This window comes from Balaenoptera physalus, assembly GCF_965194825.1.
Source record: "Balaenoptera physalus genome assembly, chromosome: 20".
Classification (NCBI taxonomy): Eukaryota; Metazoa; Chordata; class Mammalia; order Artiodactyla; family Balaenopteridae; genus Balaenoptera; species Balaenoptera physalus.
In genome coordinates, this window is record NC_138901.1 from 24196761 (window position 1) to 24223356 (window position 26596).

The 26596-nt window shown below is 58.2% G+C and overlaps 1 protein-coding gene across 17 annotated transcripts in view; it reads right to left on the reverse strand.

Annotated features, from left to right (window-relative positions):
• The window catches only part of CACNA1G (calcium voltage-gated channel subunit alpha1 G), a 63784-nt gene that overhangs the window by 17005 nt on the left and 20183 nt on the right, over positions 1–26596 (reverse strand). For 7 of the 17 annotated variants that reach the window (XM_082440278.1, XM_082440277.1, XM_082440283.1 and 4 more), the window contains 16 exons: positions 16487–16638; positions 15512–15697; positions 15300–15414; positions 15064–15219; positions 12160–12228; positions 10614–10698; positions 10338–10531; positions 9127–9558; positions 8134–8234; positions 7790–7913; positions 5889–5957; positions 5569–5753; positions 4628–4754; positions 3034–3159; positions 2377–2466; positions 1586–1799 (listed from right to left, as the gene is read on the reverse strand). In XM_082440278.1, coding sequence (XP_082296404.1) covers positions 1586–1799; positions 2377–2466; positions 3034–3159; positions 4628–4754; positions 5569–5753; positions 5889–5957; positions 7790–7913; positions 8134–8234; positions 9127–9558; positions 10338–10531; positions 10614–10698; positions 12160–12228; positions 15064–15219; positions 15300–15414; positions 15512–15697; positions 16487–16638 — 2425 coding nt within the window. The remainder of the gene's footprint in view (positions 1–1585; positions 1800–2376; positions 2467–3033; positions 3160–4627; positions 4755–5568; positions 5754–5888; positions 5958–7789; positions 7914–8133; positions 8235–9126; positions 9559–10337; positions 10532–10613; positions 10699–12159; positions 12229–15063; positions 15220–15299; positions 15415–15511; positions 15698–16486; positions 16639–26596) is intronic. The other 10 variants (XM_082440280.1, XM_082440276.1, XM_082440285.1 and 7 more) reach the window with 3 other exon arrangements.

The window sequence follows — 26596 nt, forward strand, 5'->3', positions numbered from 1 at the left end:
TCATCAGGGTCACAGGGGCAGGGAGTCGGAGGCGTGGGGAGGGGAGGAAGCCTGTCCTCAGGACAGATGTCCACTCCTACCCGCGCTGCGGCCTCAGCAGCACCTGAGAAGGCTGCAGACCCCGGAAGGGGAGCCAGCTGGTCAGGCAGGGCCACGGTTGCCTCCTGCCAAGAGTTCCATCTGCAGATGTCCTGCTGAGAAGGCAGACTGCAAGGAGGGGCGGAGTGGGAGCATGGCTGCTGGGGGCAGTGCGCCTGCTTGGCCTCAGCCGTCCACAGGGAGCCAAGACGGGACCCCTAGCCCAGATCTGCCGCCCAGAGGCCAGTGTCCCCTCCCCGTCCGCTGGAGCAGCCCCGCCTCTCACAGGGAGCGTGGGCTCTGTCTCACCCAACCTCCCCCACACCCCCCTACAGCCCTCCCCTCGCTCCAGGTGCCCTCACAGGTAGCAGGAGGTAGAGCCAGGGGCTGAGGGGGCACCGCAGCCCCCGACCCTCTTGGTAGTACTCACATTTCAACAAACCAAAGGGAAAACTCAGAGCACCTCATGCATCTTATCGGCATAAGAAAGACAGTTGTGAAAGGGTAGAGAGAGGAGGGGAAACCCACAGACCAAACAGAGGCAGACACACAAAGGCTTAGAGAAACCCACACATAAAGACACTTAGAGAGAGTGGGCAGTGACTGAGAGAGTCACACAGATTGTCGAGTACCAGACAGACAGGCAGGAGCCCTGCAGACGGGGAGGGGAGCCAAGTGCAGACACACCTGCAGACACACGGGGAGACAACAGGACCCGCACGCCTGTCACCCCTCTGTCCTCCCTGGAATCTGGGTGTCTTTCGCTTAGCCTCGGCCCGCCCATTGGCATGAGAGTGTGAGGAGGGAGGGGGTGGGGGCCTCACCCGGCCAATGGCAAGAGATGTTGGAGATGGAAGGTGAGGGGCTGAAGGGTCTAAGTCCAGAGCGTCATGACCTTAGAGTTCCTGTGACCTCAGACCTTCCCTGAGCTGAGGGAGTATTTTTGTACCGCTTGGCAAAAAAAAAGGACAGTCAGGAAGCCAGGGAGTTTTGCTGGAGATAGGGAGGAAGGAGGGGTCTGGGGTTTGCTCACGCCACGGTCCATCTGTAGGTTCTGCTGAGGCCTTGCCCAGCAGCTACAGACACTGGGTAGCCACAGGCTGAAGATGCTTGCTCGCCAACACTGGGGCAGGCAAGGCTGGCACTTGGGCCAAGCCCGGGGTCAGTGGGCACTGGCACGGGGCAATGCAGCAGGATTTTCATCCCATGAGGCTCCTCTCAGAGTCGAGCTGGGAGGGACCGTGCATCAGTTCCCACCTGGCATCATCTGGGGAGCACAATGCTGAGACCGGGAGCCCCGCAGGGGGGTAGCTCCCCTGCCCTCACAGGGCTGAACTGGTCTGCTTCATGCAGGCTCCAGAGGCTGACATGCTCTCAAGGGGAAGGAGGAGGGGAGGGGGTGGGAGCATCTTCTCCCTGCCCCAGCCCCAGCCCCTAGCCCCTAGCCCCCTACAGTCGCAAGGCCAAGGTCAAGTACGACTCAGAGAGATGTGGAAAGACTACCGACCAGCCATCTGCTTCTCCTTACTCCTTCTCTTTTTCTCCAATCTCCGTAGACGCTTCTCCTCCCGCCGCCGGGCCTCCTCCTCCTCCTGGTGCTGCCGACACTTGTGGAAGTTCTCCACCACCACGCCCACGAACATGTTCAGGACAAAGAAGGCCACGATGAGCAGGAACGAGATGAAGTACAGCAGCATCCAGGGGTTGTGGTTCATGATGGGCTGGTGGGGAGCAGGAAGGACAAAGTGGAGACATTAGCTCAAGGGTAACTGTCACAGGTGCTGCCCTACAGCCTGCGTTCCTTAAGACAGGGTCTGCACACTCAGTTATGCAGACCCAGCAGGTGATGTAAATGAATGATGTGGGTTTGGTGTTAGGCAGTAGGGAAAGGTGGGGACTGTGGCAAAATATAGAGAGTGGATGTTCTATCCAAAAGGGGCATCTGCTTCTTTGATTCAGCTGACTCCTGCCCTTCAGGAATTCAAGCCCAGTGTTTCCAGATCTTTGGACTTCTCCTGAGCAGGCCCAAATCCAGATTTTCATATAAAATTTGTCAATTTTTAACTGCTTACCACTAATTCAAAAAAATTTAAATATGTTGCAAGCCAATAAAGCATGACCGGATTTGCCTGCAGGCCACCAGTTACAGCCTCTGCTGTAAGAGGCGATGCCTCTTGGATGGCGTTTTGCCAACCTGCCTTGCTGTCTTTCTGTCCAAGCCTGCGCCCATCACACCTGGAGTTGGCCCATGGTGAGTGACCTGAGCGCAAAGATGGAGCCTGCCCACCTCAGCCCTACCTGCTGGTCCACACCGACAGCATCCAGCCCATCATACATGATATCCACCCAGCCGTCCTTAGAGGCCAGCACGAACAGGGACATTAGGGCCTGCGGAGGGGGGGCAGGAAAAGACCACTTGAAACCTAGGATGCATGGCCAAACCACCCACCACTTCCACCCAAAGCACCTCCTGGCAGTAGCTCGGGGGGACCCTAGGCCTTCAGAGTCACACTCCAGGCCCCGGGAGAGCTCTCTTTCCCAAGGCTCCTTGGCTGCTATGAAGCCAGAAGAGCCGTGGGAGATGACCTCAGCCAGGTAGAGCAAGGGACCCCAGAGTCCCGGAAATCCGGAAACCAAAACCAGGGTGGGGCACGGAAATAAACCGGCAAAACTGAGCGAGCTATTTCATTTTCTACATTTCTGTTTCTGTGAATGTGGAGTGAGAAAAAGAATCATCTTGACAATATGCCTGCACCTTGTACCGTGCGAAACAAATACACGCATCATCTCACTGTATCCTCACTACTCCCCTCGAGGAGATCCCATTAGGACCCATTCACTAGCTGATGAAACAGAGGCGGGCCAGTTGCCCTGCATGCATCACTAAGCATGGACTTGTGTCCTCCCCAGACTCCTGCCACCACTCCCACCTCCACCTTGGAGCCTGGGGCTCACCTGGCCGAGGTTGTCAAAGTTGTACTTGTGCCGGACCCACCGGTAACTGGCCTCAGCACAGTCAGACTTGTTAGTGATGTTCCTGGTGTCCTCGCCCTGGCACACGAAGAACTTCCCTTTGAAGAGCTGAACACACACATGCCCGGAGACAGAGAGAAGTGAGCTGTGAGCACAGGAAGCCCAGACCAGCCCTGGGGCTTAAGAGCTCTGGGCACACCCTGGGTGAGGGCCAGGTGCTGGGGCAAGTCAGAGAAACACTGACAGGAGCCTCCCCTGCAGGCACCCCTTTCTCGGGGCTCCTTGGAGCAGAGGCCCTGGAGAGGAAGGACAGGTCCTTGGGGAGGGCACTGGGAAAGGCTGGAAGGAGGGGAACGGTCATTCACTTTCTACAAAGGGGGAGGCCCGTGATTCTGCAGGTGGGGTCCCTGGGCCAGCAGCATCAGCATTATCTGGGAATGTGCTCAGGACCACCCCAAACCCGGTGAGTCAGACACTCTAGGGCAGGGCCGAGGGATCTGGATTAACGGTGGGGGCGGGCTAGGTATTATGGACCCCACTTAACAGATGAGGAAAACCGAGGCTCAGAGAAGTAAATTCACTCATTAAGGTCATAAAACCAGTAGGTGGTGGAAAGGGGGCTCGAGCTCAGGTCTTTCTGACTGGAAAGCTCACCCTCACTCCAGAACAGACCAGGCTATGATTGTGGGGAAGGGATGTGAGGGACAGGAGGACCAGGGGGCCTAAGTAGGCCAAAAGTAAGGGAAGGGGAAGGGGAACTGGGTGTGCAGAGAGGCACCACGCAGCCCTGGCAAACGTACACCAGAGTGGTCTCTAGAGCCAGAGAATTTGAGGAAACACAAGAATACCCCGTCCCCAGGGCAGAGTGGATACCCCAAGAAGCCGAAGGAAGGGATAGGGATGGGGGTAGCCATCCAGGAGCTCCCTCTGGCCCAACAGCAGCCATCTATGCTGCAGCTGAAACATCTGGAGCCTGGGGCGAGGCGGGGTGCTCCGGAAGAGCAGGACGGAGGGGCTCCCCTGGCTCCCGGAGGCGCCTGCTGAATCCTGCAGGCAGCTCCCTTTCTTTTTCCTCCAAAGCCAAGTTCCCTCCCTGGGACAGAGGCCAAGTTTCCCCAGCAGCCCCCACTTCCTGCCTCGTCTGGGGTCTGCACCCGCCTGCCTGCCAGCTCGCTGCTAACCTGGCCCAGCTGCCTGGGCCCTGGATCCCCAGGCCTGGCCTGCAGCCCACCCGCTCCAGCAGGGAAGGAAGGGAGGGGATCCCTGAGCAGACTGTGGGCCAAGGCCAGCGTCTGCGCTTGGAGTGGCGCGTGAGTGGGCAGAGCGGCAGCCTGCGTGGGCACTGGCCAGAGCCCGAGGCGCTCTCCCCTTGGTGGCCTCTTCTAGGCTCCCAGTTTTCTCCAAAATGCCCAGGAGGCAAAGGGGCCTGAGGCCTGGGGCTTCGAGGGAAGCATCCCTATTTATTCTTTTCTGGGATAAAGGTGGCGGCAGCACCTGGAGCCGCAGCATTCCGGGGGCCAAGAGGAAGGCCACTCCTCAGGTTTCTGCTGACAGCTGGCCCCGGACCCCCACAAACCTGCACCCCCAGGATGCCAAAAATGATGAAGAAGGCACAACAGATGACCACAATGTTGCCAATGGGCTTCAGCGAGGACATCAGCGTCTCCACCACCAGCTTCAGCCCCTGTGCCCGACTGATTACCCTGGGGAGGGAGGGAGGTGGGTAAGAGGGGTTCCCGGCTCAGACACTCCCTCGCCCCTTGCCCTGTTTGCCACTCCCTCCCATCTTGGCTCACTGGTCCCCATCCTGGGCTCTAGTGGAGGGAAGAGGTTGACACTCTGGGCTCACAGTGCAGACACCCCCACCCACCCCCAGGCCTCCACCTCCACTGCCAGGATGTCAAAGTATTACCTGATGGGGCTGGGGTGCTGATTCAACCCAGGGATGCAGTGTGTTGTGGGGATGGGGAGATAAAACTTGTGCGGAGCACGTAGAGGGCAGGCAGGGACGGAAGGGGTGGGGTGGTGGATCATCACAGCCAGGAAAGCCCTCGCTGGTCAGTCAGTATCCACCCCATCCACGCCCCCACCCACGGAAATTCCCGACTCTGGGTGGGGGTCGGGGTGACTGCCTTATTGGTGAGATCCCCTGCTACAAGTGTTACCTGGTGGGTAGTCCCTGGGATGGGGGGGGGAAAGAGGGGGAAAGCGGGAAACAAAGTCTGTCACTTCACAGGGAGGGCCAAGTGTCACCCCTGAGGGTACCACCCAAGGGAGAGCTGCAGCTGAAGGATGTGAGGGTCCTGCCTGTGGCCACTTGTACTGTGCCCTGCAGGAGTATGTCACATGGGGGGGTGGTCACTGAGGGGGGTGCCCATGGAGGGAGACTGCTGGGGCCGCAGTTAAACCCAGTGAGAAGCGATGACTGGAGTGGGGGACAGGGCTCCCTGTGGGGTCACAGGCAGGAGGCAGGGGCAGGTGGGGTGCTGGCCGTTGGGGTGCGCCTGCCCAGGGCACCTGAGCGGGCGCAGGGTTCGCAGCAGCCGCAGCACCCTCAGCATGCCCAGGATCTTGGTGCCGCTGTCGGAGACCATGGACACCAGGATGTCGATGATGGAGATGAGCACCAGCAGCCCATCCAGCACGTTCCAGCTGCTGCGCAGGTAGGCCTGCTCCCCGAAGCACCAGCCCAGCGCCACCACCTGAGGACGCCCGCGCGTCACCGGCACTGCCACCTCCCTGCAGTCAGTCCCCAGCCCTGCCCTCCATTTGTGACCCAGGCTCTCCACCCCCACCGAGCGCCAGATGGCTCCAAACCAACGCCGACCCCGCATCACCTTCACTGTCATCTCAGCCAGAAAGACTGCGGTGAAGATGTAATTGGAGAGGGTCAGGAAGATGCGTTCCTGTAAGAGAGAGCAGGCAGGTGTTGCCACTGGGATCCCCTCCTCGGGCCATGTCTGCTCTGCACACGGAAGCCAGGAACTGCCTCCAATGTCTGACTCAGAACAAAACCCCCCACTCTCCCCAGCAAAGCAGACAATCTCCTTCCTGCTCTCCCACCCACCCCCCACTCAGACACACACACACACACACACACACACACACAGAGCCAGCGTCAAGCCCCCTGACTCACTTGCAGCTCTGGCCACAGTCCCACTCTTGCCCCTGAACAGAACTGCCCCCCACTACCTCCCAGAGTGGCCTTGAGGGGAAAGTGCTTCCCACCGCAGTGCCGTCATCTGAGCCCCATATCTCAGGCCCTATTCACCAATTCCTTTCTTAAAACTGGAGCAGGATTTAGCTTGATCTCTTGACGCCCCATCCTACTCTCCTCTGCTCCACGTACTTGCTTTCCTGCTGTGTGCCCCAGAAATGGAGCTGCAGGGCAAGCTGGGGGCCTCAGTACAGGCTGTGCATCCCCAGGCACCATATTTATGCCAGGCATAGGGTGAAGCAGGGCAGGAAAGAAGGTGACCCAATCCCCTGATATCTGTGGGCTGATTCCATCGTTGGGTGGCCAAGAGAGGGGTGTAGAGAGCTGGAGAGGCAGCAGGCAAAGTGTGAGCGTCAGAGGGAGTGAGAAGCAGCGTGAGGGGAGAGGGAGAAGCCCACACGTGACAGAGCTAGAGATGGAGGGGCTGAGTGGGAAGGTGGGGGAGAGACGTGGCCACAGTGAGCTCTGAGGCAGGGCCCTGGGCAGGAGGCAGACGAGGGGGCCAGTGTGACCAGCCACCCTTGCTCCAGGGGTGGGGGTCCCCGGAGCTGTGCTGTGCTCTCTCACCTATTCCCAGGCTGGCCCTCCACTCCCCAGGCTCCCTTCACCATCACCACCACCTCCCCCCACAATGCTGGCCTGGCTGGAGCCCACCCTAATGGAACACAAGCCCCAGATATGTCGAAAACTGAACAATGGTATGCGAGGCAGCAAGGAGGGGCGGAGACCACCTCCAAGCTAGTGGTGAAAGATGCCAGGAGGGGCAGCAGAGCCCCCCACCCTTCTAGGACCTGGATCACTGTGGGGCGACAGGCTGTGATGCCAGGCTGGGAAGAGACAGCTCCCAGGACCGGCTGGGCCATCCTGAAGAGGTCAGGCCCGGGGGAGTATGTCCAGATACGCCGGCCCGTGGCCTCTCCTCTCCTTCCGAGGAGGACTGGCGGGTTCACAGCCAAGCAGCAGTGACCAGTGCTCCTCCAGACGCCCCTGAAGCCCTACGTGTTTGTGACCCGGCAGTACCCTGAGGAGCAAAGGGCAGCTTCCCTCCCCGACGCGGCACCGCCAATGGGGCAGATTGGGCAGGACGCCTCCCCATCAGTCACCAGGTCCTGGAGACCCTCTGCCACTCAGCCCGGCCAGGGCCAGTCTCACTGTTGGCCTCACCATGACACTCACTGACTCACATACAGGCCTCACAAGCCCCTGGCGCATGAGAACAGGCCATCTGCAAACAGCTGGGTGCGACGAAGCTCACTTTTCCCCAGGCGAGGAGCAAGGCCCACTCCCCCAACTGGCTGCTGTGTCACAGAAGGGAAACGGAGGCCGGCGAGGGACACAGGAGGCATCCTGGGGCATCCGTTGCACGGGTCAGAGTCAGAGAGATTCCTGGCTCCCTGCCTCCGTGTCTCTCTGGGCCTCCCTGCCCGCCTGGCTCGCTGCATGCGTGCTAACCCGCTAATCCGGGAGGCTTGGGCACAAAGCAGGCGCTCAGCAGCCGCTGTGTCAGCCCCAGTGACTCACAGCACTGTGGGGGTCGATCTTGGGGCGCTCCATGGCGATGGTGATGCAGTTGAGGAAGATGATGACGAGGACCACGTGGTCGAACATCTTGTGGGTGATGATTCGGTGACACAGGAGGCGGAACCTGCTCCGGGACAGAGGCAAAGCCCGAGTGGGGGGGAGGGGGAGGGGGGACAGCAGTAAGGGGCACCGCCCCTACCCATCCTGGGCCCTCCCATCCCCAGGCCCCGCTCTCATCCTCCCCCACGTCAGGGGACACTTCTAGCATCCCTGGGATGGAGTCGCAGGAGAATTTCCCATGAGAAGGAGAGGTTGGGGTGCAGGTCAGGGACACTCTTGCTGACCTTGACTGAGGAGGGAAGATGTAGGCAGACCAGGAGTCTCGCTCCAGGCAGCAGGCAGGGAGCCGGGCTCGGACCCACGCTCTCATCCTTTCCCCTTTGCTCTGTAAAAGGATGGCCCGGGATGTGAGCAGGGTCAGGCCTCCAAGTTCCTGATCCCTGGTTCCTCAGCAGCCCCGTGGCCCTCACTCCTAGTCTACCCTCTCCACTCTGGCCCAGCCCTATGCCTGGCTTCTCTTCCTGTATTCTTAAAACCACCTCCGCATCTCCCCAAAACCCCCCTCAGTCCCTGAGCATGCCTCACTTCCTTCATCTCCCCAACCCCTCGCTTACCCCCAGGCTCTCCTCTCTTCCCATCTCTGCCTCCAGCCCAGCCCCCTGCCTGTGTTCCCTCCTTCCCTCCCCGCTGGGCTTGGAAGCCACATCAGTTATCAGACACTGTCCCCATCACAGCTGCCTGTTCGAAGACACACCTGGCATGAGGAGACACTGGACCTTTCTCCCATGCTAACCCTGGGGTCCCAGGTCCCTGAGCCCCATCCCCAGGGTTAAAGGTGGTGGTGAGGGGGTTGGGAAAAGGATGAATGGGTAAAAGTGGGTGTGAAATCAAGGCTTGTGATGAGGTAGAGATGAGAGAGGGGGACAGAGGAGGGTATCAGTTTGGAGAGATGAGTGATGGGTCTTTCTGAGTCACAGGGGGAGGGCCATGAAAGATTCATACACATCTGCCCGAAGCCATTCTTATCCACCAAGGATGCAGAGCCGCAGACCCAGGCATGACAAGGATCTGGGGCTTGGTGGGATGGGCAGAGGGAGAAAGGGGCTGTTTGGAGCTTGGCTTCAGGGATGATATCCCTTGAGATCCTTTGGGCGTGATGGTAACTCCCTGAATGCCACACAACTGGGAGGGGGTTGTCCAGTCCTGCACCAGGTCAGGCACAGCTCCCCTCACTCAAGGTCAGGGACGAGAGGTCACTGTGCCCACAGGGGCCTCACCAAGTTGCCCTCGTCATCGCCATCGTCCCCATCCAGTGGGGGATCGTCGGGCCGCAGGGCCCGGGTCAGGCGTCCTGGAGCTGACTTGCCGTTGCAATCCTGGTGCTCAGAGGCCGAGCTGCGGCCGCTGGCTGTGCGGTGCAGCCCGGGCACCTGCAGTGTGTCCGGCAGGTCAAAGGAGCTCTTAGCTTCCCGCTCCAGGGAGCCCCTGTGGCGGCGGTCACTGCCCGCTGGGCTGGTGCGCTCCTCTTCCGAGCTCTCCTCCTCATCCTGGCTCTCCTGGCCCTCGCCCGACAACAGGGACCTCCGCTCCCCACTCGGGCTCCTCCGCTTCAGGCTGGGGGCGCGGCCCAGGCTGTTCCGGCTGGAGCGCCTGCTAGCCCAGCTGCTCGCTGCACTCCAGGGACTGTGTGGGGAGCTGCGGGCGCTCGGCTGGGGGGCGAACAGAGGAGAGAGTGGTCTCAGCCAGGACCTCACGGCCCCACGCCCCTTCACATGCATCCTGGCTCCTGTGAGCCTCTCTGGCCTCACATCAGGTGTAGAGGTATGAGCAGGAGCCCTGGACCTGGATGCCTGGACCCACACCATCTGTGCGACCTTGGGCAAGTCACTAACCCTCGCTGTGCCTCATCTGTAAAAGCGACATGAGCCTAGCACCTATTCCTCACTGAGGTGAGTGGCAGTGTAAAATCACAGTGAGAGCATGGGCCCTGACACCAACCTCCTGGATTAAAATGCTGGCTCTGTCGCCTGCTCACTGTGGAGCTTCCCACAGATCACTTTGGCAATCTGAGACTCAGGTCCCCGTCTGAAAAATGGGGATAATATTGGTACCTACCAGATGGTTGCTGTGAGGATCACATGCATTAAGAACACTTATAAGCAATGTCTAGAGCAGTGTCTGGCACAGAATCAGTAACTGGATGGGGTTTGCTATTATTAAGATGAGGTATTCCCTCCCATTTTACAGAGGGAAATGAGTCTCATCCAAGGACACTCGGGGAACAGAAGAAATAGAATTAGAACGCTGCTCTTTTGCCCCCAAGGCCGAGGCTCCTGCGCCTGCCTGCATTACCAGCCCTGCTGACGCCCCCTGGGCCTTGTCCCACCCGTGGCTCAGGGGCTGTCTCCTTGGGCCTGCCCGTTCCAACTCTCTTCCCTCCTGATGTCTGTACATCTCCCACCATCGGGCCCCCACATGCACCCCCTACCGGTGACTTCGTCTCGTGGGGTGCCCCCGGTTCGGCCGACCCACTGCTGCTGGCGCGGCGGGACGCAGGGCCCAGAACCTCGGCCAGGCCAGTGCTGGAGCTCTTGGGCAGCGACATGGGTGTGGCGGCCGTGTGGATGATGAGAGGGGGCAACAGGCTGCTCCGCAGCTCCGGGTGGTCTCCCAGAGACACCACTGCGGGGGAGAGAGGGGGAGACCCTGAGTCCACTGGAGGCTGGCCTAGAGCCAGGGGCTGCCCCCGCAGAGAGGTACTCACGGGCCAAGCGCTTCTTCCTGTCCCCGTCGCCATCCAGGCTGGGCGAGAAGAAATCGGGCTCTGACTCGGACTTGGTGGCATCTCCCTAGGGTGGGAGAGCAGCGGGCCATTAGGAACCTGGCCGGGCAGGGGTTGCTAGGGTGGATCGAGGTCTCCCTGTCTTCACACGCGCACACCACATATAGGCCACAAGGAACCAGCAACCACGGCACGAGACATGCACTGGCTCAGGCCAGACCACCCAGGCTTGGGGCCCAGGGCTCTCAAGGGCCTGTGATACCTCAGAGAAGGCCACGGCTCTCCCCAGAACCCACAGCACAACCATCATGGCTGGGACTGGCTTCAAGAATGGCTGAGGGGAGAGCGGATAGCCTGGCAGGCAGGTGGCACAGGCCAGAGGGAGCTGGGGACCTGAGTGAAGTAGTCACTAGAGCCTCATTTCCAAAGGCCACTTGTGCCCTCTGCTTTCCCTCCATGGCTGCCCTCCCCTGAGCTTCAGACCCAAGGCCCCAGAGAAAAATTGAAGGACCCCAGACAGAGCAGCTCAGCCCAAGGATGCCACTTCAGTCCCTCTACTTCTTCCCTCCATCTTCCCCAAGCCCCCGCCTTCTCCCCTGGCCCCATTTTTACCTCTCTCCCTGTCTCTGGGACAGTTTTTTCTTCCTCCTTAGCAGGTCAGTAGGTTCCCCAGTAATTACACACTTCTCCTTAAGAAGTTATTAAGAAATACTTGATTGCTGCTTTTGATAAGGACATAAATATTGCGTAATTGGCATCTCAGGGGATCATTTTCATTAACTCAGTTTACATCCCTAACGAGGCCTTTAATTATCAAGTGGGATCTCCAGGGGGCTGCTTGGGATGTGCAGCACCATGGGGTCCCATGGCAACCCTGGCTTTGCCCGAATTCTGGTGCCAGTGCAGGAAACAGCAGGGCACAGGCTCAGTGTGGGGGCCAGGGGAGGAGCATGGCCCTGAGTACCTGCTGGACCTCCTGGGTGGTCAAGGGGCCAAAGACACAGAAGTAGATTTTAAATTCTGGTACATTCTGGCAAGAGGCACACCCACCCCCACATCCTCCAAAGCCTTGCCCTGAGCTGAGACAGCTTGTGGGGTCTCCAACAGGGGCTCAAGGCAAGGAGGAGAGGAGAGAGATGCGGGAGCATGGTCTGCGGCCACAGATCCCGACTTCACTGAGGCCCGACGACCCAGACTCCTCGGGGACCGCAGTGGAGGTACACACACGCGGTGTACCACACACGTGCACACAGAGGATTCTAAGTCCCTTCCTTCTCCGGCCCATCCACTGGTCTGGTGGGACGGATTGGCGCCCTTTGCGGGTGAACAGGGCAGAGGCAAGGAGGCCCTCCCCTCAAATGTCCTCAAGGGGGAAGGGACTTAAAATCAAAGCAAACCTCACGACACCAAGGACCACCATGGCCACCACAGGTTGCACAGCAGCTGAGCGTGAACACAAGCACAGACACGGAGGCAGAATGGGGGCGTGGGGCACTGGGGGCATGCCGACTCAGGATCGCATACCTACCCCCTGGGAGTCGACAGGCAGCTGAATACAGCTTAACTGTCCACTCGCATCTTCCCGTTTGCTGATTTCCTACAGGGAGAGGGGGAGGCAGGGGACGGGCGCTGGTTACAGGCGCCGGGCTTTCAAACAGCAGCAATGTCGAAAGAGGAGGAAGAAAAGGAGGGGTGCAAACCCAACGGTGGGGGAAATGAGACATGGGGTGGGGGAGGAGAAGAAAGGGAACAGTATGGCCTTCCAGAATTCAACCACAGGCCCTGGAGCCAGAATGAATCTGAAGGGTGAGGGCAGAGGCCACAGAGATGGGAACAAGGGCAGGAAAGGAGACCGAGCCCCCCATTAATCCTAATAATACCAGCTACCATTCACTGGGGGCGTGGCAGGCATCACACAGCTGCTTCATTAACACTAGCTTACCTCCTCTCCAGGTGGGAAGGAGGTGCAGCTAGCACCATCTTAGAGGAAGCACCTGAGGTTTGGAGAAGTTAAGAAAACTGCCCCAAGTCACACAGAGACTAAGATGCATCTGGGCCTCGTACCTGAGTCTGCAGCTCACCTCTCACTGGCTCTGAAGCAGCCGGCCGGGAGGGTGGGAAGGAGGGCTGGATGGAAGTCAGAGGTGGGGGAGGAGACAAAAGGCCGGGACCAAGAACAGGCCTCTTCACTCCTAACTCCAAATCAGAATGCTCCTACCAGGACGGGATGTGACAAGTAACACTGGGATGATGGCTGCGATGTTGTTTGATATCAGTGAATGGCCTCACACAGGGCCTGCTGCCTGTTCATTTAATTAAGTGTGCAGATGATAAATATACAGGGACTCAGGGCGCCGCCCCCTGCAAGTCAGAGAATAAACAGCCCAGCTGGCCTGGTCCGCTAGGCGACCCCCTCCTACCTCTTGGCAGGGTGGCAAGGCCAGCAGGGGGCCACCCTTGAGGCCTCCTGCTGGTGACGCCCAGCAAAATGGGGGCGGCCACTGCTTCCACTGAGGTAGGTTGCCTCGTTTGTAAAAAAGCAGGTCATCACAACAGCAAAAGCCAGCCTCTTCTGCCAGATAGTGGGGCTCCCTCAGAGCCACATGTGTGCCCCCTGAAACTCCGTACAGCTGAGGGCAGGTGCCTCTGGAGGCGTCCAGGCCACTGGCACTGAGTGACCAACCTACCCCCCGACCCAGGGGTTGGCAGGACAACGAGCAGCTGGTCCAGCTCCTCACACGGGCCCTTCAGGGCCACGCCGCTGCCCACCCCCTTGAAGAGGGGATGATCCTGAAATCCTTTCTCCGTCCCACCCCAGACCCAAAGCATCATGCCCCGAGTGAGACTCTCTCCCAGGCACTTGTCGAGGAGGGTATGGCCCCAGGCCCTGGCCAATCCCTCATGCTGGGGCAGCCACAAGCCCCCAGCAGGGCCAGAGTGACCAGGCCAGGCCCAAAGGCCAGGCTGCTCTCCATTCCCACACGCAGCCTTTGCCGCTGCCTAGCAACCAGGCCGGCTCAGCGGCTCTCGGTTTAACAAGGTGTCTGCTGGAGGGACCAGTGATGGGGGGTTGCTGCCTGTGCTGGGCATTTCCAAGACTGCCAAGCTGGCTGAATGGCCACTTGAGGGCGGGAGATAGGCTTGGGGTGTTTTCCATTTCCACAGAGTTCCATAGGAATTTTTCTGCGGGCATGTTAGCTGTCAGGAGCTGTGGTTTGGAAGGGGCTGAAGGACCCCTGTCCCCACTCAGCTCCTCTTCCCACAGGCCAAGAGCAGTGGCCAAGTGGTGGGTCTCCATACAGACCTTGATTCTTGTGGGAGCACGTTGGCATCCTTAACCCTTCAGGCCCCAGGGAAACCCCAAATAAATGTCCCATCCCAGGGAGAGTACCAATGTCCCTCCCTCCCATCAAGAGGCCCAGCCATCACCCAAGGCAGGGCCTGCCTTCCCGACCTGCTGCCCTCCCTGCCACCCAGCGGGGAGGAAATGCGATAATGGGTAACTACGGAATTACAACGGGAGGAGGCCAGTGTGGGAGAGATACACCCGCACCCACCAGCCCAGCCCAGCCCACGGGGGAACAGCCTTCCCTCACAAGGCTGGGAAAGAGTCAGAAAATAGATTTTTGTTTTTCCACCGTGTGCTGGGTATTTATAGACCGGGCCGCAGCGGGAGTTTCCATCCGGGTCACCCGGAGAGAACTGGACCGAGAGCGTCTCCTCACCCAACCTGGAGCATTTCTAGGTTGAGTCGACCTGCCCTGTGCTAGGCGCTGCGATGCTGGGCTGGGCCTGGGGCTTGGGTGGGAAGAGGGGCTGAGCTAAGGGAGCGGAGCGGGGTGCAGCCCTTCAGGCAGAGGCTGTGTCCTGGCAGGGCAAGGGCGGGGTCAATGTAAATCAATATTAATTGATGACACTGCCTGTGACAAAGGTGATGGAGACTGGGCTGGAAATAGGATGCTCATCTCTGCCATGCCGGCAGCTAATTGGGCTCATTTCTCACCCTGGGCAGCTCAGCCCTGCCCAGGCGCTGGTGGCATCTTCACCAGCTCAGCCAAAGCTCAGATGACTTGCTTGCTTCCCCCACTCCTCGGCTCAGATGGGTTCCCTCCAGATGTCCCCGAGCGCACCTGCGCTCAGGGATCCAGCTGCACCGTGTGTCAACACTCATCCCGTCCAGCTCTCTAGGGAAGCACCTAGCCGGCTTTGTGGGGGAAGTCCACTCGGCAGCTAACCTTGGATCCAGAGACGCTCTGCCGCAACAACCACCGGGTCTCTCGAGCGCCGAGGGGCTGCCTGAAACCCAGAACTCCCACTCCTAGTTTCCCAGCCTAGTCTGAAGGGCACATCCTGCAGAACCTCCCAGGACACCACAGCTCCAGCGGGCCCGCCGATTCCTCCCGGAAGTGGACTGCTGAAGGCAGGGGGTTACCTCCGCCTGGAAGCCCTCCACCAGAATGGCAACGAGCAGGTTGAAGAGCACATAGTTGCCAAAGGTCATGAGGGCAATGAAGTAAAGGGCAGCCCAGGATGACGTGGAGGCCATTCCGTTGTAGAGCACCTTGTTCCAGTCCTCCTGGGTCAGGATCTGCCAGCCAAGGATGGGAGTCAGGGCCTTCACCGGGGGCACCCCACCACCCTGCCCACCCTGCCCTGTTACCCTGGCACCTGAAAGACAGTGACGATGGCCCAGAGCAGGGAGTCAAAATTCTTCCGGTCCGGCAGCGTGTCCCCATCCCTCTCAGATGCAAATTTGCAGCCAAAAAGATGCATACCCAGGATGCTGAAGACACAGGAGCCACAGGATGGGGATCAGGGCCCCGGCAAACCCTGCCCCGCAGGCCCTCATCCCGCTGGCACGGGTGCCACACCTGCCTCACCTGAAGATGAAGATGAAGAGCATGAGCAGCATGCAGAAGGTGGCCACGTTGTCCATGGTCTTCATGAGCACCACGAGCTGCCGCTGCAGCGCCGGCAGGAAGCGCACCAGCTTCAGCACCCGCATCAGGCGGAAGGTCCGCAGCACCGACAGGCCGCCCCCCTGCTGGCCCACGATCTCCCACACGCTGCGAGGGGCGGGTGGCCAGAGCCTGAGCCTGAGCCTGAGCCCGCTGCATACTCACCCTCCTCCTGCCCCGTCCTTTAGGAGGGCCCAGCAGCACCTGAGGGTCTGGACTGACCAGCACTGAGAAAGTGGGCAGCAAGGGGCCCTTGGGCCTCCAGGCAGGAGCTCCAAGATCTGGGTGACAGCTCCAGCCCTCCCCACCCTCCCCTCTAGGCCAGTCCTCTCCCTCAATCGGCCAATGCAGCAGCCTCAAGTTATGGAACGTTTGCTTTGTTCTCTTCTAATGAAATCTAAAGCCAATTCCAAAAAAGTAATAAAGCAGTTCTTCTGGCCCAGGGCCTGGGGGGTGTGGGGGGCAGCGGAGCACTTTCCCAAGGTCTTGGAAACCCTAAAGCAAGTTGCCAGCGTCTGCGACAGTCTCCAAGCACTTTGTAAGCAGGGACAGCTGGCTGGGCCTTACACCTCCTCCAACTCCCCTCCAAAGCCAAGCCCACCCCAGGTCTGCATGGGGTCGAAGACAAGGAGTGGAAACGAGAGCAAAGACTTCAGAGGGGTCCAGCCCAAGCGGATAGGAGGCCACGTTCCGCGTGAGCAAGCCAAGGCCTAGGGAGAGGGTGGAGCGCAGCGTTGGGGGCATGGAGACTCCTCAGCTGGGGGAGAGTAGAGCCTGTGGGTCAGTGGGGCCTGATTCCAGATCCCTCCACCCCAGAGGAACAGGCTGTGTGGCCCCTCGCCCCAAGCTACCCCGAGGGCATTGCTCAGGCAAGAGGCAGCAGAGGGGCAGTCATACCTGATGACAACAATGACACCGTCAAAGATGTTGTAGGGGTTCTTGATGTAGCCAAAGGGACCATACACGAGCAGCTTCAGTAGCATCTCCAGGGCAAAGAGGCTGGTGAAGACGATGTTGCTGATTTCCAGGGCGTTGGTGAGCTCCTCAGGCTGGAGGACAGGGTGGGCATGAAGCAGTCAAGGCTTGTCCCTGAGCCCCTCATCCCAGTCCTGCCAAACACCTGGCCACATGGAGAGGGGGAGCGGGAACAGCAAGCCAGTGGGTGGGAGTGGGGGTGTTGGGAGAGGGGAGTAGTGGTGCTGAATGCTCAGGCTAATGGGGAGGACCTGCCCCCAAAGGGTCCATGAGAAAATGCACTCAGGGGTGGCCACTGCACAAAGCCCCCAGCCCCTGGCCATTTCCAGCTCTGAGTCTCAGACCCTGGGGCCACAGGTTCACAGGAGGCCTATGCTGTGGGTTCTGCCCACCTCCTACTGGGTGCTCCGAGACCCATCCTGTCCTGTGCTACCATGTCAGCTCAGCAGGCCCAGGCCAGCAGTGCACTGATGCTGGCCGATACCAGAGGGTGATTGCCAAGACCTCACACACATACCCAGTCACAGAGCCGCATGCAAATCACACATGCTCTACGATGACTCTGTGGACTTGGCAGCATTCTCTTGGACAACCGTTGACGACGTTGCTTTCTTCCAGACACGCACACACTGCATACAGGTACACACAAACACACACAAATGCATACATGCACACACATGTATACACAAACACACGAACAAGTATACACACGCAATACCTGCGTGCATGCATACAGAAGCATGTACACACAAACACACTGATGAGCGGAAGGGAGACCCCAGGAAGGGTTGTCACAGATGAGGTGGCACCTGGAGCTGCTACCTGAGTCTAGGACACCCAGGTTAATCCTCCGCCTATCCTGTGAACTCACTGTGTGACTGACCTTCAGCAAGATCCTTAACCTCTCTGGTAATCACTTTTATGCTCCTACCCAGGGTCTGGGATTGGGACTGAGGATACAACCTAGAGAGGTCATCAGAACTCATGACAAACTTTGCTTCATCTGCTATTCCAGTGCAGAATATTAAGTACCTCCTCCCTCTTAATAGTAAGTACCTACTGTATAATCCACCAGGTACTGTAAAATCCACCAGATATGCAAAAACATGCCAGCTGTGCTCCCTGCCTCCTAGGAGCTCAGAGTCTAGCTGGAAACAAGTTGTACACACACAAAACAGCTGAATAACCACAAGAGACCTTAGATGCTTTGGTGCCAAAATAAATTATCCAGACAGTAAATCCAGGAGTTCAGGGGAGAGAAGGTGAGGGAGGAACACACTGGGAAAGCCTTAGTCGGGAGGCAGCACTCGAAATGAACTCTGAGGGTGCGTGGGGTCTCTCCAGGCAGAGGGAAGGGGAAGGCATCACAGGGTCGAGCCAGGGAATGAGCCATGTCTGGGGAGAAAGGGAGGGGCCTGGCCAGGCTGCAGCTGCAGAGTGAGATATGACTGGCTCAGTGGAGCCCACTGCCCACCTGATGAGGTGTCTTGACCACCCCAAAGCCCAAGATCCGTAGTAGCTACTCAAGAAGTTTGAATTAAATAACCAAATGAAGCCCTTAGTCCATCAGACACCTCCCCCTGTTTACCCAGCTGCCTCATCTGGCCAGCTGCCCAGGTAGGTCACCCAAGCATGGAGCCAGGCCCTGGGCACCGCCAAATGTATCCTAATGGCCCCAATATGTGCAGCCAGCCTGGGTGGGAGGGGGTAGAGCTGGAAGGCAGGGTCTTCTGATTGACTGGCAGGTGAGGGGCATTTGGGGCTCAACAGCTACTTAGAAGGAGAGAAGCTCTCAGCCCACGGATGGATTCTCTCCAAAGACAGGTCTGGGGAGCAGGGCCGGGGTCAGCAGGCAGCTGTCCAGAGAGTGAGTGGCTGTCGTGGGGGCCAGTGTGGCATGGAGCCCGTTGCTCCAGCAGATCTTGAGTGAGATTTTGCTCTCAGACTGTGAGTGGGGGCATGCCACCTGACCTAGCAAATGGGGTCACAGGGAGACAGGACCTTTGGTCCCTCCAGCGGGAGCACAGTGCAGGTGGTGGGGAAGGGGCCATGGTTAGGACAATTAAATCGCGGAGCTCAGGGACTTCCCTGGGGGTCCAGTGGTAAAGAATCCGCCTTCCAATGCGGGGGACACAGGTTCGATCCCTGGTCGGGGAACTAAGATCCCACATGCCGCGGGGCAACTAAGCCCGTCCGCCACAACTACTGAGCTCAACAAGAGAGCCTGCGTGCCGCAAACTACACAGCCCACGCACTCTGGAGCCCGTATGCCACAACTAGAGAGAGAAAACCCGCATGTCACAGCTAGAGAGAAGCCCGTGCGCCACAAAGAAGACCCCGCGTGCTGCAACTAAGACCTGACGCAGCCAAAAAAAAAAAAAAAAAAGCCCAGGGCTCAGACTCTCCTCCTGACTAAGTGGATCTCCCACTTTCTGCTCCCAAGTCCAGTCTGTTTCAGAAAGCCATGGTCGGTGAACCTGCCTCCCTGTCACTCTGCAGTCTGCCCAGTTGTCCATCCTTGGATTGGATAAAGATGGTAAGCACAGGCCACACTGGTGCGATGCTCTGTGGGTTCCCAGGCCCAACGTGTGTCTCACCTTGTACCATCCACACAACAGCCCCCCCACCCTCGTTTTGCAGATGAGCAAAAGTGGTCAAAAGATGATGAATGACCAGCACAAAGTCATAGGGCAGGGAGAGCCAGGGGGCGGGACCCAATCCCCCCTTACTCTGAGTCCAGTAATACTAGGCTGTCAGGATCCAAGAGCGCAGTGAGGGGCCTGTGAACCCAGACACGGGGATGGACTGAATATGTAATGTGTCTTCTTACATATATAAAATTATATTTCACATGAACGTAGATATATGAATAAAGAATGAGTTTGAAAGCATAACTGAGGTGCATGTATAATGGGTGAATTTTACAGCATATAAATTATACATCAAAAAAAAGCTGCCAGAAACAAAAATTAATAAAATAGTGAAAGCACTATAGCTTTTGCTATCATGTATGTACTTAATTATTGAATGCTTAAAGTACAACTACTACCAGGCGTGTGGAGGAGGGGTGGTCTCACCGTTTCCTGGTGTTGTCTACAGGGCTTACGACAGTCTGTACCTGAGGGCTCACAGATACACACAGACACACACACTCACCCGCCAGCGCACCAACCAAGAGCCTCATCAGAAGGATGGTGCGGGCTCCCCCCAGGCCTGCGTCACTGCCCTCGTAAAGGGGTGGCGGCAAAGCCTGGAGCTGCAGCGCGCCCAGCCAGCCTCCAGGAGGCAGTGGGACCCAAGAAGCAGGTAGAAAGGAGGGCCTGGCACTCTCCCCCCTTCCCCCACCCCCGCCTTCCCTCTCTGTCCTCACTGCACACACTTAGGGGCAATGCCTGTTCCCTTCCAAGGCTCCTGTATCCCCCATGATCCATGGGAAAAAAGTCCTCCCCCAGACAGCCAGGCCTGTCCAAGTTACTAAATTGGAAGCTGGGAATGTTCTGCAAACGCAGGACGAGGACACAGAGACTCAATCTTAGCAACACCGTTGCCCCAGGGACCAGAGCCGTGATCACAGCCACTGCAGCTGCAAAGGGACGGGGTGGGAGCCAACTTCTGCTAGTGCCCTCCACGGGCCCTGCACTGCTACTACCTTCCTCCCAGGAGTTCATTTCCTCCCTGCTCACACCAAACAAGGGAGGGATGTGGGCTTCCTTGACGGCAGGGAAACTGAGGCTCTCAGGTGTGGTGACTTGATGGAGGTCACACCGCTCACTTAGAAAGGTGCTGAGCAAGGTCCCTCCACACCTCTCCATGCTGCTGCCCCCGCCACACACCCAGACAGCCCACACAGACTCACACAAGCCCATCAGGCTGCCAGGTAGTCCCTTCTCTGGTCTAGAATGCATCCTCCCTCCTGTTCACGAAGGTCAAGGCCCAGTGGGGGTTCCTGCGAGTGGAGGCCAGGCAGCCTGAGCTTCTCCCACCCAGAGGCCCCAGGCTCTTCTCTGTGCTGACGCTAACTGTAAATCTCCCATCTCCCATCTCCCAACGCTTTCCCTTCCCTTAGCCTGTCAGCTTGGAGTAACTGGGCCCCAGGTAAGCTGCTCAATACTTCCCAGCCCCAGGAACCCCCCTGAAACCCAGAGCACCTCCATCCACTAACCCTTAAAGTGCTCATGGTGTGCACAACACTGCTAAGAGGTGGGGTCGAACCTGAACGCAGGAGGCCGGCCAACTCGGAGACTTTGCACCTGGGTGACCTCAGGCAAGTCCTTTAACCTTGCTGGTTCCCAGTGGCCTCTTCTGTTAAACAGGGTAACACCTCCTTGTGACGAGGCTGCCCTGCCAGATATAGGAGTTAAAGCCTGTGAAAACACCCAGGCCAGAGTCCTGCTCAGGTGGCAGCAGTCCTCACATGTGGCAGGACAGAGTGCCTGCAAGGCCGAAGCTAAGCACCACGTGTGGGCAGACACCAGAAGGGCCCCAGGAGCTCAAACCAGCTGAGGTCAGTGGGCCAGTGGGGAGGAGGCAGTGGGAGGAGAACTCCCGTGGAAGGCATCCCCGGCCAGAGCGGCGTGAGCAAAGGAGCAGAGGAAGGCATGTGCAGGGCATACTCCAGGACCAAGGATCAAGTGTCTGCCCTGGTCGGAGGGTGGGAGGGACCACTGGGGAGCAAGGCTGCCAGGTAGGCGGGGCCCAGCCAGAATGGCCTTGACTCCGCTCCACGACTTGACTCAGGCTGGACTTGCCTCTGCCCATGATGCTGCCATTGAGGCTTCTGGGGGCAGCGAGGAGATGTGCGAAGCAGTATATTAAGAAGATGAATCTGCTGCAGTAGTGGCAGTGTGCAGATGGCTTGGGGAGACAAAGAGATGGAGACCAATCAGGGGATACTGCAGCGGTCCAGGCGCGAGGCCTGAGAGCCGGCTCTGGCAGAAGGGGATGTGCCTTTTGCAGGGAATGTGCAAGGCGGGGACAAGCCAGACCAGACCTGAGGGGAGGCCTATACGAGTCACCCCAACCCTGCCAAGCTCCACCTTTGCCCCCCATCTCCTCAGCTGCCACCTGTTCCACGGACCCTGAAATCTCTGCTCCCCAATTCTAACTCCCCAGCTCACCTCACCTCTGCCTTTGACAGTCCTGCCTGCTGATCCCACACCCAAAAGAGGTGGTCCAGGGCTTCCCTGGTGGCACAGTGGTTGAGACTCTGCCTGCTAATGCAGGGGACACGGGTTCGAGCCCTGGTCTGGGAAGATCCCATATGCTGCGGAGCAGCTGGGCCCGTGAGCCACAGTTACTGAGCTTGTGCATCTGGAGCCTGTGCTCCGCAACAGGAGAGGCCGCGACAGTGAGAGGCCTGCGCATTGCGATGAAGAGTGGCCCCCGCTTGCCACAACTGGAGAAAGCCCTCGCACAGAAACGAAGACCCAACACAGCCATAAATAAATAAATAAATAAATAAATAAATAAATAAATAAATAAAAGAGGTGGTCCAGGTGGGCCACAGTGATGGGGTGAGGGTCACTGGGTCAGTGGGACCTCCCCCCTCCTCCTCCTCCTCCAAGGAGGTGTGGGAAATCAGGGGACGCCTGGGCGGCAGGAGGTTTCTAGGAGACCTCACAGGCCTCATCATACAGATCGTGGCCTTGTTCTTCGCCGTCCCACTGGAAGCACTCTAGCTTGGAACGTTGCCTCTCAGCACATTCTTCTAGCCCCTCAGCCCGCTGGGCCCATTGTCAGGTGTCACTGTGCTCCAGTGCCTCGTAACCAGCGGTACTTTAGCCCCTCACCATGGCCTCCTGCCAGCTCCCCAGAGCTACCCCAAGGGAACACACAAGCCAAGTAAGTGCAAAGCACCCACAGTGCTCGCTCGGCTTGCAGACAGTCAACCCAAAGCTTCTGTGACTTAAAATTTTGGATCTGTGGCCCTTGCCCCTCACTCGCCTGCACATCTCTAGGCCCAGTTGTGGTGGACCATCTAAAGGCTGCCCTCAGGCCACAGACCTCAGAGGGCTCCTGTCTTGCCAGCTCCGGCCCAGGTAAGTCGCCACCCCCTCTGCCTCTCTGCTGCAGCTGTCGAATTGCTGAGCTTCGCTAGTCACGAACCTGTGCTGACTGGACAGGGGAATAACCTGCTGGGGGACCAAGGGCTGCTCCGTGCCGGTATTCATCTTCCTCTATTGTTGGATCTCCATCTTTCACCCCCAAGAGCTGCCTCAGACCCTTTCCCTCTCCACGGCCCCCATCCCCCCTCCCAACCTGGCCTCCTGCTTCATGGGGCTCCACTTCCCTCCCCCAGACAGCTCTGTGTCCTGCAACCTACTCATCTCTCTTCCCTCCTGGGAGGGAGCCAGCCCCTCCTCCACCTGCACCTCCACCCCACACCCGCCCGCCATGCTCCCCTGGACTCCATTTCATTCCATCAGTTGTCCCTGTTTCCCTCACTTCTCCAATATCCCTTCCCCTACCTAAAAGCAGAAACCTTCGCATGGATCCAGGCCTATTCATGCCTGAACCCCAGGCCCCACCACTCCAGCTCTCTCCAAGAACCCTCTTCCCAGCCCTCCTCTTCTGGATGCCTGGGCAGTACCTGAGCCTGCTGCAGGCCCCTCCTGCCTGATGACTACCTCCCTCTACTTCCCTGACCCTGTGCCGGCCACCTCCTGCCCTCTTAGGGCTCTTCTCCCTCTCCCGCTGCCTTTCTTCCCTCAGGCCAACATTCCTGAGTTCAGCAGAACCCACTTCCTCCCTGGGCTGCCCCCCTCCTCCATCTCCCACCTCTCCAGATGTCACTGGGGTGTGGACGACACAAAACAATCTCCTTCCGAGCCTTGGCTCCTCACCCAGAGAGCCAACCTGCCTGATAGCCTTCCCAGGATGGCCCACGGCCAGCTCAAGGGCGGCAAGTCCAAAACAAACCCTCTGACCTCCTCTCCCAAACCTGCTCCTTTCCCGACTTCCCAGCTCCATCCCTCTCCAGGATTCAGTTTTGAATAACCTAGGAGTTATCTAGGATTTATGCCTGCCCTTCATCCCTCTAGTAGCAGGTGCCCGGGCCCACAGACCTTGGCAATGGAATGGCTGTGCCCCCACCCACTCATTCTATTCCCCCTCTGCCATACTGGGGGCCCTCATTGCCTCTGATCTGAACGATAGAAATAGCCTCCGGGTCCCTCCCCCAAACCAGCCCACACCTGACTGGAAGCTCCAGCTTCAACAGCACTGCTGGACTCACTTCACTGCCGCTCAGACAACTCGGGGTGGGGCGGGGGAGGCAACACGACCGTCCTTCAGAGCATCCTGTGCCTCCCTGGGCATTCCCAGGCCAGGCTGCCAGAATCCCCCCCCGGTCCCTCCGCCGGAACCCTCTGCTCCTGGCCTCAGCTACCAATCCCACTTATCTTTCAAGGCCACCCTCAAAAGCCACCTCCTTCAGGAAGCCCTCCGAAATCCCCCATCTGGGTGTAAGCATCTGTCCTCTGTCCCCAGAAGTCTCCCTTATGGCATTTGGCGTAATCAGCCATGAAGCAGAATGACTTTTCTGCTGGAACCTGTTTCTTGGGTGCTCCTGGCACTGCCCCCCCCCCCATTCTATTATTCTATTCTAACGTGCTGTGCACAGGAGGTGCTCCCCATGTTTGCTGAATTGGGGGAGTCTTAGAGCCAGATGACACCTGGAGGAATGGGAGCCCCCCTTTTGCTGGCCATCTCCAAAACAGCACCCTTCTCCCTCCCACATCTGGAGAAACTTTGAAAGTCTGGGGCCAGGGCAACTGTAAAAGATCATCCCCCCAAGTCTTGCTTGGCCCCCAGCCCCAGCTCCTCTGCCTGGAGGCCAAGGACTCCTGGGAGGCCCAAGGAATAGGACAGGTGTCTGTAAACCCCTGTCCTCGAAGGCCACACTGGGGTATCCATGCCTGTGTCTATCTTCTGGGAAAAGGGTCCCAGCTTTCAGCAGAATCCAAAAGGAGCCGGTGAATCCCCTCAAAGTTAAGACCTACCACATCTGGACTCTCCCCCACCCTACCCCACCCCCAGCTTCCCTTGCCTTGAACAGCTGACTTCACTCACTTATAAATAGAAACCCTCCCTGGACATGTATCTAGAGTGACAGGATGGGGAAACAAGCAGAATCATCACCTGCCCTGTCCTCTCCTGGCCTGACAGGCTGTGTATTTTGGACCCTCCCTCTCTCTTCTCTGCAGGCCAGGAGACCAATGGGCTGTGTGCCCTACCCACTTCCCCACATGCTGTTGTCCCTCTTCTAGAATATGAGGTTGGCCCCTGCCCTCAGCAGCCCCAGACCAGGAAGGGGGTGATTAGGAAGCTCCTGTGTCCTTAAGACCCCATTCTCCTGGAGGGGCCTTGCCCCCGCACATACTCAGCCAGAGACAGGTTCCAGGAGACAACCTCTCTTCCGTGCTCCAACAGCACGCTGGATGTCCCACAGGCACCTTGTACGCAATGCCCTCCAGCCCAACTCTGCACAAGCCGCAGCGCTCCCCCCTGAAGCAGAAACCTGGGTGTCATCCTCGCCGCCTCCTCCCCACAGATATCCAACTGGTATTGAGTTCTACAGATTCAGCCACCTGCCAGCTCTCCCCAGCACTCTTCTCTCTGTCTCCCGGGACAGAGATGTATGAACTGGCCAGACCACTGCAGTAGCCCTCTGGTGGGCCTCCCTGTCTCCTGTCTCCCTCTACCTTCTACTCCCCACGTGGCTTCCGGAGGCCTTTTCATAAAACACAAACACATATCATCGACCTGCTTAAAACCTTTTTTGGGAACCTGTCACCTTCAGGATAAAATAAATCCAAATTCCTTCCTATGCTTCTCAGGACCTAGCTCTGAGTTTTTTCCAAACTCATCTCTTGTTACTTGCCCATCCCAGTCCCCACCCAGTGCCCTATTCATTCTGAACTCCTAATAAATCTCTTCGTTTTTGTGTCTGGTCCTCCCCCATGCTGTGCCCTACCCTCTACCCTTCACTAGCTACTTCCCACTCTCCATTCAAACTCAGCTCTTAGGTCATGTCCTACTGAAGCCCTCCTTGAATCCTTTCCCCAGTCTGGGTCATGGGCTACTCCTCTGTGCATCCTTTCCAAGCACGTATTACATCAAGTTAGTGTGACTGTTTACTTGTCCGTGAGGTCTTTGAGAGGAAGGACAGAGTGCCCCGGCCCAGTGTTGTACTGGAACGTCTGGCTGTGCACCTCTCTTCCCAACTCCACATGCAGTGACATCACATTGGTAGCTTGAAATCAGCCTTAGTGGAAGCATTTACACCATGGAAATTGGCAAATACTGTAAACACCACAAATCAGGGCATTTTTTTCTTTTTAAAGGGCTGGTTATTAAACATTTATCAGCATGCCACTGCTTAGGCCCAACTCTGATGCACAGAAAATGTGTGTGGAATGGATGGATGGATGGATGGATGGATGGATAGTTCACAAGTTCCCTGTTCCAGGCACTGCCCCCTAGTGGATGGGGCACATACAAGCCCGCCCTCCATCAGATCACACTTCCGATCTGAAGTTATATTCTTGCTCCCTCCTCAGAGTCCTGTGCCTTTGTCCTCCTCACCAGCCTCTCTGCACAAACTAGCCCTGCCACTTCTCCACCAGCTGGTGGGTTAAGGGGTGGGGAAAGCAGGAGAGTGTGGACAGCATGGGGCCCACCTCGGGTAGGGTGGGGTATGACAAAACGGATGCCACCTTGGTCAAGAGGTTGGCAGAGAGCAGCAGGAGGATCACTGCTCTAGACAGGAAAACCGAATGATGGGTAAGATAGGTGACGGTGGGAGAGGACAGGTCTGGAAAGGGCACCAGCAACGGGCTGGGCTCCTCGCCCAGGGAAGCACCAGCAACACCCTCTCCAGTATCCAACTGTCTGATCAACACCAAGATCGATGGATACAACTGCCTCACTAAGAGCACTGCAGGGAAACCATGAGCCTCTGGCCCTCGCCTCTGAGCATCTGCAGATGCTCTTCCTTGCTGTGTCTCTCAGCTCTCTTGTTCAACTGGCTCC